The sequence below is a fragment of the Siphateles boraxobius genome, unplaced genomic scaffold (genome assembly GCF_051911475.1).
Source record: "Siphateles boraxobius isolate OS27281-9 unplaced genomic scaffold, OSU_SipBor_1 66, whole genome shotgun sequence".
Lineage (NCBI taxonomy): Eukaryota > Metazoa > Chordata > Actinopteri > Cypriniformes > Leuciscidae > Siphateles > Siphateles boraxobius.
The window spans coordinates 32,771,810-32,789,724 of NW_027509193.1; the positions used below are offsets into that span (position 1 = coordinate 32,771,810).

A 17,915-nucleotide genomic window follows, 5' to 3' on the forward strand; every position below is an offset into this window, starting at 1 on the left:
CTGGCATTTATGAAAAATACCCTTGCAGTTAAAAATCTTTCAGTTCAAATCTTGTGTATCCCAAAAACATTACTTTAAAGTAAAAAATTAACTTTTCCCCCGTGATTTTAGACTGTTAACAACATGCAAAATCAACACTTGTTCCCATATTTCAGAGGCACTGGTAAAAAACTGCTGGTGTTTGGAATTGCACATAAACTGCTGGTGTGTGTCTCTGATTGCGTTGATCACCGTTGATGTCACTCGTCGCTGCAAGCGCTCAGTTTTTACTGCGTCTGACTCATCTCAGACATGCTGTGCTTTACCTGTGCCAACACACACACCTGCTCTAACCTCACGCTTACACACCTTCACACACGGCCCATGTCTTTGAGGTGAGAGGTTATAAATGAGAGTGTGTCCAGTGTCAGACACAATAGATGGCTGTGCGTGCGTGTGTGTGCGTGTGTGTGTGTGTGTGTGTGTGTGTGTGTGTGTGTGTGTGTGTGTATGTGGGTCAGCTGTCTCTTTACCGCCATGGTTTTGTCCACGCTGGCATGTCCTCACGATAGCGCGTGTTAGCACATGATTCTCCACCTCCCTCAATGTCTGTCATGTTGGTATTTATCACATTTTTACTCTGTCTCTCACTGTCTCATACGAGGCCGGCCTCCTTCCTCTTTTAAAAATGATTCTAACAGCCTCTTTGTCTCTTTATTGTCATAGTGTCTTTGGCCTGTAAGGGGCAGAATTGGCCATCACGTCTGTCTTCATTATGCTGTTTCAGGGTCACGGTGGGTCACACCCGCTGGGAGGGTCACGGGCGCGCAGCGGGCAAAACCAACAAAACCCAAAATCTCTCATTAAACCTTGATGGTTTCCCCAATGGTCCACACACCAGAACCTGCAGACAAAAAGACACTATATGACCCAGAAACTATTTAAAATATATTGTAGAACAATACATACTTATTCATTCATCTTCAGAATGAAATATTTTCAATAATTAGTTATTAATTAATATGTGCTTCAAAACCTTTTATAGATGTAAATGTAGTTATCACTTCAATTAATTATAAACTAAATCTAGCAAATATAACATCTCCTCCAAATATTTAAATTCATGTTTTTCTTTTTCATTTGACTAAAACATTTTAATTTGTGATGTATGATCTTTCAGGTTCCAGACTAATTTTACTCATTTAGCTTGGGTATTTAATAATAATAATAATAATAATAATAATAATAATAATAATAATAATAATAATAATAATAAGAGGAGGAAAAAGAAGAATTGTTATAAGGGCTATTAGCTTTTTTTAGAGTAAATATATTTCATAGGAGAACACATGGTCATTTCCAAGTAGGCTATTTAAAGGAATTGATGGTTCTGATATTTCTTAGAAAGTGAAATTGAATGGGTTTCGCATTTTTAAATCTAATATTTCACCATAACATTTTTTTTTCACTGGCTGTCTGTAAAAATTATATTTATTCATGTTAAAATAATACCATGCTTTTAATATCCAATATTTTAAAAGCCTTTGCCATAAATAGAACTGCTGCGTTGCTGGCTCTGAAAGCGAGGTAAATTAATTTAATCGGGCGCGTGTGTTTTTATTTCGTTTCTGTTTCAGTAAATCACAGTCGGAGAGTTTCATTCCTCTGGTTTTGGATATCTCAGAAAATAATCTTATTATTTTAATGATCTGATATTACAAAATATTGCTATCTAACATTTCGATTAAATCTGTTTCTTATCAATATAATGATATCCTGTTTAAGCCAGACTAATCACTGCAGTTGTGAGGAGTTATTTTTAAAGCGCTGGACTGTAGGCTAATTGAATTCGTCTTTCGTGAAGGAGCCTGTTCAATATTATCTTTCCCCCTCTAAATAACCCGATAAAATGCGCCTGGATTCGACATAATTATATTCAGTAACCGAATATAATAATTTAAAGTGCTTTAACAGAAAGCATCCGAAAAGATTCACAAGGGAAAATAATCAATAGGCTATAGCCTATTCAACTACAGCCGCGCGCGTTCTCGTGTTTGATTGAATCGCCAGTCAAAAATATCTGAGAAACTTTTGTGGATTCTTGAAAAAAGGAGTGTTTATTATTTTTGTTTGTCATGCCCCCCCCCCCCCCCCCCCCCTTATTGTTGCCAGCTCAGTTGCCTATAAAACGATGGTAGCCTAATCACATTTCCTTTATAGTGCAACTTTGCCAACTTGACAGCAAGTTCTCAGTTTAAATGTATAGGCTATAGTCCTCTATTGATATAGCTCAAATATCTTAACAAAATGTAGTTAATAATAATCATGTGAGTGGGTAAAGCTTTTGCTTAGGCTAAGAAAAGTTTGATAGGCCTTACAAAAAAGTCTTTCCATCACGGCTTTGTTTCTCTTATATCGCAGTTTGTCGTTTTATTAGGCTAACTGTGTTACTTGATTATGAATTTTGAACATTTTATGCCAGGAAAGTGTATTTGCTTTAAGCCTATATGCCAATATTGTGTGCCATTTTTGTAGTAGGCTATAGCATAGCCTACATTATTCAAAACTGTGCGTGCTTGGAAGATCAAGTAATTTTCTTTGGCCAAACAGTTTTCCCCCAGCATTGATTGGAAGGTGCTTGTGTGTGTTTTTTTGTTATTATTAATTGATTTTACCGTCAGTGACAAACTAACACAAATGATTCTCTGGCGCGCGACTCCAAACACTCTTTCCAGCTCGTTCATTTCCATCCGACTGCTGCCTGGCACACACTTAAGAGATGATGTCTTCTCTCTTTTAAGCATTAATATTGTAAGAAACAGGGGAAAGGGAAAATAACAGCTATTATTTTTAATTGAGCTGGCAGAAATCTTGGGCTCTTCATCAGTTTTGGTCAAAATGGCGGACGTGACGCGCAGGTAGGCTATCACGCGCCGATGATGTTGCTTGGCAAAACGATTAGAAACAAACAAGTAAACGTTAAACGCTGCTTTTCTAACTGTGAACGATATTTCAGTATGTTTCGGACCTCTTTGATGAGAAACAGAGCTTGTGGTGTTGGTTACCTTAGGTAAGAATTTATTTGGTGACAGGACAGACACACAGGGTTGGAAATGATGTTTTGACGTGAATATTAAAAAAAGAAAAACATTTAAACCCTTCAAACATTTAACCTTTCAGTTGGCGTGCTATTAACATTTTTGGTGAAAATCTTTTTATATGTTCGAAAATTTTATTGAAAGCGATGACAGGCCCATAAGTTAAGTAAAATAGTTACGCGGTTTATAGAAATCTTACATCTATAGGCTATATCAGCACTGTAGCAAAAATAAAATGCACAAATGTTCATTAGGCTAAATCTAAGGCCAAGTAATAGTCTATAGTTAATTAGCCTAATAACTGTGTAGCTGTATGGTTGACAAGCAACGAATAGACTATAATAACGTTAACTGTCTAATTAACTTTAGCCTATTAACTGAATATTTGGACTCGCGTTTTTGTTTTCAACATTTATATGGTGCTTCGCAAATTTGAAGACAATAATAGAGATGTTTGAGTGTCCATGAAGACCTTGATTTTTTTTGTTTCGATTTTTTGTGTGTTTTTGGCAGAAATAACATATTATTATTGATTAATGATATTTTAGTACACAAACAAAGGAAATATAATGTGAAAAATCACCTCGTTTCAGTTTTTGTGTAGTGATATAAAAGCAAAAAGTGTCTCTACTGTACCACTAGCTGTTTGTTATTCTTCAATTAAAAGCAATTTTAAATAGTCTATAGGCCTAACAGTTTAATATTTTAAATAACTTATTTTTTAAACAATAATATATATACATTTTTACAAATCAATAGACCTACTAATTACAATTTAATTAAAAGTATTATTCAAAAAGTAATACCATGCTTTTGGTTTGTAAAATGCCTATTCTCGGACGCTGCTATCCTACAGAATAAGTAATTGTGCTTTAGGCAAGTGAACTTTCAAATGCACATGTTGATCAGGACCTAATTATCTCATACCCGCACTGGTAGGAAGCCATTAAGGGCTGTGTTTCAAACAGAGAAGGGATTGTTTGAAATGAAGGTGCTGCTTTTATTGAATCAAATGCATTCATAAACAAATTCTGCTCTCCTCTGGTTGTGTGCTTCAATTAGCATCTTATTAGAGACCTCAAGCAGGTGTTGGTTTTGACACGTAGGCTCAGATTTGAAAGAGGAAACACTAATGAAGAGTTTTACTGCGACGGGAGAGCGTTATCACCATAGATCCGTCCAATGAGGCTTCCTTGGTCTCTCATTTAGGAGATATTTGCATATGTTTGCTAATCCAGCATTTCAAATCAATTTCCTTGTCTTGTTTTTTTTTTTTTCGTGGGAAGAACAGCATCCAAGCAGTCATTCAGTGATTTTTTTGGTTTTTTTGTTTGTAGAACGTCAACGAGAATTGATCAGCAGCTCCGTCTATGACTCGTTCAGGTTTCAGATCTGAATATCTCCTGCTTTATGCTATAAGCAGCTGTTGTTTTAGGTTCTTTTTGATTGCATGATTGAATTATACCCAAAACTCAGATAGAAGTTTTCGATTACATGTGCAGGGGAAAAAACACACACACAGTATTTGCACTCACAGTTAAATCAACCAGTTAAAAAGCATTTTAGATCATTCACTGGCAGATTTCTGATGCATATTAACTTTGAATTGTATGCGGGAAAACCTCACAGATGTGACCAAAACAAGTTCTGGTTTTTCCCTTTGGAGGGATCTTATTGAATCTGTTGTCATACTCATTAAAACATTCACGAAGATGGCTGATGGGAGATTTCAGAGCTGACACAACTTCTGGTACAATAGATTATTTATTTTTTTCAGCAAACTCAATATTTATTCAACGTCACTCGGAACAACTTTTGCAAAGTTTTTGAGCAACTAAGTCAGATATGCTTCATTGCGCTCCTTGTGTTGGGTGTTTTCGCAGACAAACACGGCATATGTTTGTTTTAAATTAGAGATGCACATGGGGAGCGCGGGGTGCGCGGTCGCTTTCGTCTTTGTCTCGGACGCTAAATCCACAAGCAGCTGCCGGCTGCAGGGTCTGCTGGGAGTTTTCGGAGTGCTTTCTCCCATCAGCCCGTGCCAAGGTGGCATTACGCAAGCCGGGGTGAGGGGAGGTGGAGGGAGGGTCTGGTGGAGCCACCGCCTCAGTTAACGCAACCCAGACTCAACAACACAGTTGCCATGACAAGCTTGATGGGTGCTGAACTTTGCCTCTGTGGTAGATCGGAACTTGTCAAACTGGCAAATTGTGCACCATCGGACTGGACTGGGTGCTCTTGCTCTCTCTCTCTCTCTCTCTCTCTCTCTCTCTCTCTCTCTCTCTCTCTCTCTCTCTCTCTCTCTCGCTCGCTCGCTCGCTCGCTCGCTCTCTCTCTCTCTCGTTCTGCCACCAGCCCCCCTCCTCCTCTCTTTCCCCTCCCTTTCAGCTCTTCAAGCTAACGTATTGGCTGAGCTACAGGCATCTTGTTGCCAAATAGGTGGGCCCTATACTCGTGTTGGCAAAGACTCAGGCAATGGTTAAGGAAAGAACGCGGAGAGGACGAGAGAGAGCGATCGAGGGAGAGAGAGAGAGAGTTGGAGAGAAAAGGAGTAAAAAAAGCAGCAGCACTTGGGTTTGCCAGCGGTCCTGCGAGCTCGTCCAACATTGATTCGGTTCTCTTTTTTTTCCTGCCTGTATTCTGTGCTTTGCATTAGCCAGCTAACTCCCCCCGCACCCCCCTTCGTGCATGCATGTGCGCGCGTGTGCCTGCGTTGTGTGTGTGTGTGTACCGCGCTCTCTGAGTTTTCTGCCGGATCCAAAGATCTAAGAAAACAGTCATTGCTCTTTGCCAAGGATTTTTTTTTCCCCTGGCATTGTTTAGATTTAAAAAAAATTATAATTTGGAAAGCGAAAGCATTTATTCTAAGCGCTGCTGCCTTTCTAGTTCTATTTTTTTTCTGGTGCACACACCTTTATTATTTTTTAATTTAAAATTTTTTTATAATTTTTTTTTTTTTTTATAAAAAAAATTGTAATCTTGTAATTTTACCTGGAACCGTTTGCGGCAAAAGCAAAGCAAAATTTCCTAATCTTGAAATTAACTTCTTTCCGCCGGCAATTGGAGCATCTCCAGTCTTCTCTCCTTTTTACCCAAGTTTTTTTTTTTTTTTTTTGGTCGCCAATTCTTCATCGTTGCCAAGCCAGCAGTTGTTGTTTCGGCGTGAGTGGCAAAGAACTGGTGCGGGTGGAAATTTTTTTTCTATCCTGAACGGCGTGCCAAATTTATGATGAGAGTGCAAAATGGTAACTACCAGCCTTTCTCTCTCTTTCTGCTCCTGTCTGCAGTGTGCTTTTCATGGTGCTATCTCGATTGTGGAAATGTGAACATGCCTGGATTTCTGCAGCACAGCAGCCCGCAGAGAGCTTTTGATGGCAGGTCTTGAAGGGACGCAGTTTAACCGCGGTCTTGTTGTGGCGAGAGTTGGCGGAGAGGGTCTGGGGCACGGCGGGCCTGGCACTGGGGCACCGTGGCGCGGTTTAGGCTTTGTCACTGAGCGTTGTGTGGTGAAGGTATTATTGGAGAGCTGAATGAGTCTTCCGTTGCCGTGGGGATCGCCAAGCTTTTCTTGGCCTGTCTTGAGCTAAAGAAGCTGCTTTCTGTGAATCGCAGAGCCCTGGAATTCCTGCACTGCCTCTGCAATGTTTTACTTTGCAATTTACTAAAGTATTTTATTAATTTAGAGTAATTGTGTCTGAGCTTAAGGGGATTTTGATGCATGCTTCTGGGAGGAGAATTTTCAGTTGAAAGTAAATCCTTTTAATGGACTAAATTGATTTCTACCTTGCAAACATCATTTTCTCAATCTGTATTTTTGCGATTATTTCAAGAAAAAATATGTAGTCATCCTTAAAGCTGGATAAATGTACTTGAGGAACAAAATTGATTAGGATAAGAAAATATCCTGAATTAACCTTACTTTACATAAATGTTTATACTTTTGATTTCAGCTTAAAACTCTCAAATTTGTGAGCTTCATGCTTAAAACCGAAAACGTATTCAATCAAACCTAGAGTAATTCAGGATGCATTCTGTTGTATTTGAACTATTTTCTTTTTTAGGACGTTTGAATATTTTTACTGGGAAAGAAAGACTAAAATTAATATAATTGCATTGAATGCACTGTTTTCCAAAGTTCTCAAATATCTTCTCATTTACTTGAGCTCTGAAATCCCTCTCTTTTTTTGTTGTCGTCCACCAGGATGAATTTCATCCCTTCATCGAGGCTTTGCTGCCACACGTCCGCGCATTCTCCTACACCTGGTTCAACCTCCAGGCCCGCAAGCGCAAGTACTTCAAGAAGCACGAGAAGCGCATGACGAAGGATGAGGAGCGCGCCGTCAAAGACGAACTCCTGGGCGAGAAGCCCGAGATCAAGCAGAAGTGGGCGTCCCGTCTGCTCGCCAAGCTCCGCAAAGACATCCGCCCGGAGTTTCGCGAGGACTTCGTGCTCACCATCACGGGGAAGAAGCCGCCGTGCTGCGTGCTGTCCAACCCCGACCAGAAGGGCAAGATCCGGCGCATCGACTGCCTGCGGCAAGCGGACAAGGTCTGGCGCCTGGACCTGGTGATGGTTATCCTGTTCAAGGGGAGCCCGCTGGAGAGCACGGACGGAGAGAGGCTGGTCAAGTCCCCGCAGTGCTCAAACCACGGCCTCTGCGTGCAGCCGCACCACATCGGGGTGTCCGTCAAGGAGCTGGACCTGTATCTGGCCTACTTCGTCCACTCGCCAGGTGAGTCCCGCCGCCGCGTAACCCGGTTCTGGAAACACGGTCCAGATCCGCTCCGGGCTGCCATCCAAAAACACACTCCAATGCAAATGTATGCAAATAACAGCCTTTGTTGTGTTTATTTCTTTGTATTTTTAGCTTGGTGTTTTGTTCATTTCTGTGAAATTGCGAAAATTATGACTTTTTGCTTGGCTTTGTGTGTGTGGGAACTGGTTTACAGGTCATGTATGTTGCAGCCTGTAACATAGTGCAACCATGGTCATACGTATGTGTCTAAATGTCAGATTGTGTATCGTGGCAGTGACAGCTGGCCTTCTCCCAGCTGGTGAAGGCCACACACACACACACACACACACACACACACACACACACACACTGGTCAGTTACACCGCCGTCCTTAAATACACACAAACACCTATAATCAGAATGATCACATTCTCAGAGACGCAACATTTTCTTTCAATTTACATTTTATTCAGTCTCAATTTATGCATTTGATTCGTTTATTGATTCTTTTTTAAATATTTTGTTCAGCATTTAAAGAAATGCGAAAATTAGATATTAAAATCAGACCATTGGCATTAAAACTGGAAACAATCAAATGATAGTCATGAAACTCCATGATAAAGAGACCACAGTGTGTAATTTTTAAATGTTTTTTATAAATTAGGATATTTTTCCAGGTGTTCAGGAATAATGTATTTGGCATTATTTTGATCATAATAATTAACCATATAATGACCAAGATTAATGACACAATTATTGTTTGTTAATTTAATGCATTTTATTTAGTTAGTTTTTATGTAAATTATTTACTTAATTTACTTAACTTTATTTAAATGTTTTTTATTTATCTAAAAGCATTTATTTATTTTATTAGGGTTGTGTTTTCTTGCAAGTATTGTTTTGTCAGATGCACTATATGTTGGTCAATGCTGAATATATTGGCAGTTCCTGTGAAAACAGAAATAGATACACACATAGCTCAATATTATATCTGCAGCTATTTACAGACAGCTCAGATATTCAGCTATTATCTGTGCACTCAGAGTATGTGAACAGGCAACATTTGACGATGGTTTTTCTCCTTTGTTGTGACACAGAGCCATAATTCTGTTTGTTGGCAGAGACGCTGAGAGAGATTTTGTTGCCCATGCCGAGTTTCCCTTTTGCACCGTGTGGAACTCAGCGTCAGTTAGCCGGTTCACCATGCCGTTCTTTTCCTGTTTAACGGAATGCCAGGACTCAGATTATCTCCAGCTGACCCGGCCCAATCTCCTGTCTTAATCCGGACGCTATTAAAACGGCCGATGGCTCATTGTTCCGGCCACATCCGCTTTACCACATCCACACTGATGCAACGTAACAACGTAATGTTTGTTCACTCTCCTTAAACACCGACAGACCCTGTTTCACGAAGTCTGTATTTTCTAAAGATTACTCTCAAAGCAAACACTTGCGTGTATGTTTCGACTGCAGTTTTAAACGGCTAGAGCAAGCTGCAGGAGCGCCTGCCAAAATAAACAGGCCTGGTTTAGATCACTTCTGCTTTTGCTGTCTCTAAAAATCAGCGTTTACATTTCGGCCCCGGCATTCGAACAACAACACGTACTGTGGTGTTAGCGCTGTAGGTCAGGTGTTAGAAAGCACGATTTATGTATAATTTACACGTCAGGTTCTGTTTCACCAGCACATGCTGGACAAGCGGCAGTTTGGTGGTTTATTGAGGAGATGCGTGTCGTATCGCCCTTCGGGAGCGATTTAATGACGTTAAAGTCTGCAGAAACGCGCTGGTTAAATACCCAGGAGCACGATGGCGTAATTACGCTCAGTCTTCTGGTCGTACGCCCGCTGTATTAATGATGATGATTAATGGGAGTTGTTGACGAGCATCTCAGATCGACGGTCTCGCTCCCAAAAAAAAGAAAGTTTGTGTTTTTCTTGTGTTTGTCAGAATGATGGATGCTTTCTCTCGGGTTAGTCATTGCTGGAGCTCACCACGTCATGCGGCTTCCATTATCACGCAGTCATGATAAAAACATGTGCCTGCTCTCATCTCTAATCGAGCTGTTTCCAGCTCAGACAGATCTGGGTTGTAAAGACGAGAGAGAGAGCCGTACACGCTGAAAGGAGGGGAACTAATGCTGGCCTTTTCCTTTCAGAAAAGGAAATGGATGTATATAGTCGAATGACAATAGGCTCTTAAAGTGCGGTCAAGCGTTAAATCACTTGTTTCACAGCGAATCATCCATTCAGGATCGTTTCCACAGCTTTTAGAGGTGTTAGAGATATCAGAGAGGTGTTGCGGTTCTTGCGGGAGCTTAAAAATAAAGACCGCGGGTGTCTGCTGACAGTGTTTAAATTAATAGTTACATTTGTCTGAATTTCTGTGACGGTTTGGGCATCTCTTCAATAAGATCGGTTGCCATCAGACCTTTGGGCTGCTGTGTTTCTTCTTGGCTGATGAAGAAGGTGTTGTGGAACAGATTCCCGCTGCTCCAGGCTTTGAGGCCCGTAAACCAGACAGTCACCCACACTGACCACTGACATGACAGTTTACTCACCTTTACATTTTTTTTTCATTTCATTTGGACCTGATATAATTTGGAGTCTTTTTTAGCAATGCGATTGAGTTAGTTGAGTCACACTCAGGAAGAGGTGGTTTTCCTGTTTATTGTGTTTGTGAGAGAGGGTTTGTTTAATTACAGGTGCTGGAAAAATTATCCATTTGGATTTTGCTACTTTTTAGTTTTTTGTTTTAAATGTCATCAGAATTTTTTTTAATCCATATGTTATAACTCATTTGTTTGGATACTAGAAAATTGAGAAAATGCTAAAAATATTTACTTAAGTGCTGGCAGGAAAAATCCTAAAAAAAAAAGCATTATTGTAAATTTCATAATATCAAATATAATTTTTTTATTATATTTAGTTTTTTGAATAAATGTATTCATGAGTGTAATGATTGTTGTCAAATCTTTCATTTTGTCAGCAAATTTCTATGCTGTATTTTATATTTAAATTCGTTATAATAAAATAGAAAGTAAAAAGGCATGAAACATCATTCAAATGATATTCTAGAGTATTTTAATGGTGTATTTGTAATACGTTATTTTTTAAAATACTTTTTAAGCATATTTTATAATTATCTTTGCTTTTATTTTGTGTGTAGGTAAAATATACAAATAATCATTTCTTTACAATTTTTTTTTTTTTTTTTACAATTGTTGACTCAGCAATTATGTGTGTGGATACCACAGGATATCAGATGATATACATTTATTAATTTGATGTAAATAGGATGGAAAAAAGGCACGAGAAATGTAGTGTGTGTATTTGTGGTTCCGCTATTCCCTATGTCCTTAAATGTTTCCCTACATTTTGTTCCCACATGGATAGTAAAACAAAAATATTTGTATCTTGTGGGGACATTTTTTAGTCCCCATGAGGAAAACAGCTTACAAATCATATAATCATAATATCACACTAAATGATATTGTTTTGGAAGCATACAAATGCAGAAGGGTTAAGGTATAAAATGTACAGTATAAAAATCATTGTCTAATAGAAAAAAATCTACATAAAACATGAAAACCCAACATGTGTGTGTGTGTGTGTTATAGTTGAGTTGTTTTTCCTCTGTTTTAACACTCGTGTTGCATGATCTCATCACCAGGAGAGCAAGTCAAAAACAGCAGAATTCAGAAGAAATCTATAGATGAGAACAAACGGCGCAGCTGAAATAGAAAACAGGAAAAATGTTGGAGGAGGAGAAGGATTGACTCTGGCTCGCACTGCTTTTCTTTAAGGCCTTTCGTTTGGATGAAACAGGCCAATAAATCTTGCAAAGATTTAAAACCAAAATGCTCCATATACTGGACACACAAACATACAAGCAAACACAAGGAATAAAAAATACTGTCAACCAGAGATTTTAATATTCTCTGGCAGTTGAAAAGAAATAATTTCAACAATAACTACACCAAAATGAATCCTCCTCCTTATCAACCATTAATTATTGTTAATATTACTATTTGCATTGTAGCGTTTGTTAAAACGGAGAATAGAACAGCGGGCCGAGAATAAAGACGGTGTAAAATGCCAAGATGGAAACAAAAGCCGGTCTGCGAAGGGAACTTCGGCTGGTGTGTGTGTTTGGCACTGCCGCACGGATCTCAGCTTTTCAAATCACGCCACACGCTCTGCCAACATCCCTCTCTCTTTCCCAGCCTCTCCTTCCATTTAACCCGCTTTTTCAGGCCCTATCCTCTGCTTTTCCCCTCTCGCCATCTCAACACCTCCGTCACGACGCCGACGGGAAAAACAAGCCTCTACGCAATTCCGTATGGAAATACAGCTTTCTTTCGCATGTATTTCAGGGCTTATTTTTTCTTTGAAACATTTCTCTTTTTCTTTTTTTAATGATTCAGGAATTGGCCGCGGCGAACGATCCCATACGCTGCGATAGCCGTGTTCCAAATCAAAATGGAGAGTTTGGCAGCGCTGACTTTGGCTGCCGGGCGTCTGTCTGGGATGTTAGACGTGAAAAAAAAAAAGAAAAAAGACTGGTTCGATAGATCATCCGGCTAATCGTGTTTAAGTACATGTATTTTTACACCAAAATAACCCTTCACGCGTCACCCCGAACGGTCGAACTGTCTCCAGCCGAATTAAAGTGCGTTTAAACTTCTAAAGTGTGTCAGTGGAACCGGCTGAAGCTGGCATGAGTGCATGACACTTTTGACAAGCGGGTTTTACCAGATGAGAGTCACAGAGTTTGACATAAGCCCTTATAGGAATGCCGTGTATTTGCGCTCTGGCGTTGTTTATTTATGGGTGTGTACGGCGTGCTATGAGTGACACGGCGGACAGGCTAATAGCGGCAGTCAGACTGAGCGAATAATGATTGGAAAATGAGGGCTATTATTGAAGTAGAGTAAACAGCACAGGACTCTGGTGAAAAGACCTCATTCAGGACAGCGCTGGAGTGCAGGGTCTTTCTTCTCCTCAGGGGTCCTCCTGCCGCTCTCAGAATCCGCCTTTTGTTCACCGCCGAGACGGACAGAGAGAGAGAGAGAGAGAGAGGGATGAAGCCCGCGCCGCGCTAACCAGACCGTCGTTTTGTCGTGTCCACGGGGCCGTTTCTTCAGAGCAACAGTAGACGCACACAAACTGCCCTTATGAAATAAAAAAAATACATTTCAGCAGGGTACCTTTGTAATGCAGTAAATCTGCTGATATGCAGAAATTTACCATGCTATATCAAATGGTACTGTGACAGAACTATAACTATATCAGATGGTAATGTCATGGTGCAAATTTTTGGTGCTTAAGCTATGTCCTTTTGAGAAAGGTAGTAATACCTGCTGATTTGTATTTCCCCTTACGAAATTACCAATTTATACTACTATAACCACCATGTTTGTTTCATGTAACATGATTGGTGATATAGTAAAAATTTGTCCCTCTGGTTTGTTTTTACCTTAAATATTACGTTAAACTAACAAACAAGTACCTTACATTGGTAGTACCATGTTTTCTGTATATATATATATATATCACTTTTACCAATGCATGACAACATGGTACCATTATAATACAGTAAATATGACCTGCTGATTGTATTTCTCTTACAAACATTTCTATGACGTACTAACAAAAACAACAATTTTATTGCACTACCATGTTTTTTTTTTACATGGTACCATGATGATAGAGTAAATATCTTACACATAAGTTTGTTTTTCCATTACAAAAAATTTGTTACACTAACAAAAAAGTACCATGGTATTTTTTTTTCATTTAGAACTTCTGTCCAAGTGTACCATAGTACTTTATGTAAATGTTGTAGTTTTGTCTCTTACATAAATTTGGTGCCACCATGGTGTTTTTAAACATGTGGTAGCATTGTGAACAGTACATTTTTTTCCTTACCAACATTTACCATAGTAAATTAACAAAAAGTATCGTGGTACTACCATGTTGTTGTTTTTCAACAGACTTGTATTTATCACAACATAGTGCCATAATAATAAAGTAACTTTATTTATTTATAGTTATTTTCTGATGAATTCTAACAGAAAATTACCTTGGTATGTATGGAAAAGTACCATGGTTCAGTACCATTTTACATACAAGTAAAAATTAAAACAAAAAACTTACTTAAACCAAACTTTTAAATGGTAGTTTTTTTATAACATTGATACTAATCAGAAATGTTTCTTGAGCACCAAATCATACTATAGGCTAATGATTTCTGAAGGATCATGTGACACTGAAGACTGGAGTAATTTGCTGAAATTTCAGTTTTGATCACAGGAATAAATTACATTTGACAATATATTTACATAGAAAACTGTTAATTGTATTATTATTATATTTCACAATACTAAAGTTTTTACTGTATTTTTGATCAAATAAATGCAGCCTTGGTGAGAATAAGATACTACTTTCAAAAACTGTAGATATATACATTTCTAATTTTAATTTAGTCAGTCAGTTTTTATGACTGATGGTTAAGGTTACCACATTTTTATTGTAGTAGAAACTACAGAAACTTCCCACAATGCTCCAGGGCTGCGTGGTGCTGTATGTGAAGAGTGAATGCTAATGTATGGACGTTTGCTTGGAGTCAGTGCGTGAGCAGGTTTTCATCTGTGTGAAAGCACATGCTTCTCTGTGTGTGTGTAAGTGCACGCCAGCGAGAGAGAGAAAAAACGCATCAGGGCAGCTCAGGGGCGCGGAGTGTAAACTAGGTGCTAATGCCTCCTTTTGCCTGTTTTGTCAGTGCAAACGTTCTAATTAATGGGAATGGAATAAATAAATTAAGCGACCACGTCTCTCCACAGCTGAGCTGAGCAGAGAGGGAGAGAGAGAGAGAGAGAGAGAGAAAAACAGAGAGAGGGGCTGTGAATTTCTCTTCCTGTTCCACTTATCATGTTATGACCTATTAGTCCGGGCTTTGATGCAGAGGCTTTTGTCAACACACACAAAGGCAGCTTTATTCCGTCGGATTTATGAGGTATTCATGTAACTAATAAAATCATTTTCCTCCAGATTTGAATTCATCGTGCATGTAATTAACTTTGCTGAGGGAGCGCTAAAATATATGCAAGTAAAGAGCCAGTGCTGGACTGGACCGAGTCAAGCATCACTAGGACTGTTACTTAGAGGTTAAGTGATTTGAAGTAACTCAGAACGCCAAGTACTAAACTTTGTGTTTGTGTTGTGGTATGTGTCCATTGGGAATGCCTCTGTCCCATAATCCCCTGCATCGTCCACAACCTGTACAGACCCCTGTTTATCCTGATACTGCTTCCCGTTCCAGTCTTTGCCTCTGCCTCTCTCTCACACACACACACACACACACACACACACACACACACACACACACACACACACACACACACACACACACACACACACACACACACACACACACACACAGAGAGAGGACGGCCAGTGCAGGTGCAGTGATTAGAGCAGATTTATTGTCGTCTCTTGCTCTCATTTAGTCTAATTTTATAGAGCCGCTTTAATTACAGTGCAGTCCTGAACCTCTGAACCTTACCTTCTCTGATGATAATGCCCCATTCACCATCTCTCTGTCTCTCTCGGGAGGAGATTTTAAATACATCATAAGGTACATTAAAGGAATTATTCACCCAAATCGCCGCATATTATTTTCTTTCTTCCGTCAGAAACAAAATGAGATGTTGGGTAGAATGTTCACGCTGCTCTGTGGATGTTGATTTGTACTTTTAAGCTAAAAGAAGAAAAGAAAAAAACTGCACAAAGCTGGCAATATACTCTTAAAAATAAAGCTTCCAAAAGAGGTTTCTCTCAAGCTTTCGCACCGGAGGAACATTTTCATAGTTCCTATAACTATTTGCAGAAGTATCTGCTTTTCACTGTGTTCTCACCGCAGGAACTGAGAATTTTAGCTATAGGAAAGCCTGTTGGGAGGACTAAATTATCTCTTACTTCAGAGTAGGGTCTAATCTAGCGCAATAGGGACTACCAGTGATGTGATGTCAACACTTGAATGTGGGCAAGTTTAATTAAAAAGCAACATTTTGAGCAAAAGCTGAGAAACACAGTTTTTTCAGATGGTCCAGATGGGATTCAGAACGATGATCAAAACATAGATGAGTAGATCAAGTCCATCAACACCCCTAAAGTGACCCCTGGGTCGACATTTCCTTCAGTAACATTAGGCAGTTTTGATTTATATGCTGTTTAATGTTGATGATCGCGTTATTTTACAGATGCATATGATTCCATATGATATCGCTTGCTTCTTTTTCACCCGTGTTTCGATCAGGAGATTCTGTACTCTTTCTCAAGATGCGTAATAGCGCCCCCCAGTGAAAACACTGGAAGCAGAGCCGGCCCGAGGCTTTTGGGGGCCCTAAGCAGAATTTGATTTGGGGGCCCCCTCCCACTACGCTGAGTCACCTGAGCTTGACGATTATTGACACAAATATCACGCAATAATGATACATTATAAATTAATACAGTGAGGTTATGTATTAATACAAAATAAATACTTAATAAAAAATAGATAGCCTACTTAAATAAAAAAGTTTGAACTTCTACTTTACTCTTTTACTAACTCTCTGAAACTTTTTTAAAACAAACTGTCTCAAAACATATCAAATAAATTATTTGCTAAAATAATGACAAAACTGAGAAATCAGAAACATAATAAGAGCAAGTCTCAATACAGTGTACTGTCCTCAAAATCTTTTTTTTTTTTTTTTGATTATTATTGTAACAGACTTTGTTGGATTGTAGCCTACATGACAGAATCCAACAAAGTCTGTTACTATAATACCGGTAATGATGTACTAGCGCTCGTTGTATATGTGTGTATGCAATGTATTTTTCCCCTCGGGGCTTGCCGTAGATAGGAATGGGTCAATTGCTGCACAAAACATACCGTAAATAATCATGCAAACATACTTTTATCTTGCTCTCTTTTTCTCTTTTTCTTCATTTTCTTCTTTCTATTTTCGGCACCAGAGGGATACGTTCTTTTTGTGACATGCCTTAACATTACTGCGACTATGCGCAGTTGCGCACAAATTGTCTATGCATGCGCGAGGTGTCTAGATTATGCGCATGACTTAAACGCTGGCAGACACAGCAGCAGTTGTAGGCAGGTATATTGATCATGAAATCAGAATTTTCGTGTCTTTAATTATTAATTAATTAATTCATTCATATTAATTCATTCATTTATGTCACTTGTTTAAGACTCGATTTTTCGACTCGATTGGGGGGCCCTCTGGTGGCCAAGGGGCCCCAAGCAGCCGCTTAGTTCGCTTATGCCTCGGGCCGGCCCTGACTGGAAGCCGGAAATTTCCGTCAATGGCAGGGAAAGAGTTAATGGCCTTTACCTGTCTCCATTGCCTGTTGTGTTCTCAGCCTTGATGATATGTAGCACTGCATGTTGTCATAGGAGAATTCGTCTTGGCCCTCCTTTTTGCTTTTTCTATCACATAACTCATACGTCTACATTCCATCGCCATTATCACGAAACCCACGACACACAACAAAAACACAGCTATCATCACAGCTATATCCTCCAGTTGCTGACATTGTTGAATGTCACGCTTAAATGACGGCAGGCTTACGTCACTTCAGAGTTCCTACTGTAGTTGCCATTGTTTTTGTTTTAGCAGGACTGTTGAATGCAAATTCAACCATTCAGTGCAGTATTAGCAGCAGCTTGTACTTTTGTCTTATTCCCTACATTTTTCTGGAAAAAAAAAACCCTGAGGTGGGAAAGCAGAACCACAATTGATTTCAGTATTTAATTACTTATGCACAAAAACATTACAGGTAATTGTAAGCTGCTCTTACTCTCACTAGGCCTACTGGTTATTGGAGGGTTTTCAGTACAAAACAACACAAACATGCAGCAAATATCACAGGACTTAAGTTAATTCAGTCATTTTGGGCCGCAAAGAATAGAGAAAAAAAAAAAAAACATTGAAAAGACATGTTTCAGACATGACTTGACTAGCATGTACGTTTAATTGTGCATTAATGTCATTTTGTTCAGATGAAAGTTATGATGTGTGTATGTGATTTAATCTCATGA

At 39.1% G+C, this 17,915-nt stretch overlaps 1 protein-coding gene across 38 annotated transcripts in view; it reads left to right on the forward strand.

The window, feature by feature from the left end:
* The window catches only part of nfixb (nuclear factor I/Xb), a 173,159-nt gene that overhangs the window by 48,444 nt on the left and 106,800 nt on the right, over nt 1–17,915 (forward strand). For 31 of the 38 annotated variants that reach the window (XM_077213661.1, XM_077213677.1, XM_077213662.1 and 28 more), the window contains one exon: nt 7,279–7,810. In XM_077213661.1, coding sequence (XP_077069776.1) covers nt 7,279–7,810 — 532 coding nt within the window. Of the gene's footprint in view, nt 1–5,515; nt 6,323–7,278; nt 7,811–17,915 lie in introns of those variants that run through there. The other 7 variants (XM_077213685.1, XM_077213687.1, XM_077213694.1 and 4 more) reach the window with 6 other exon arrangements.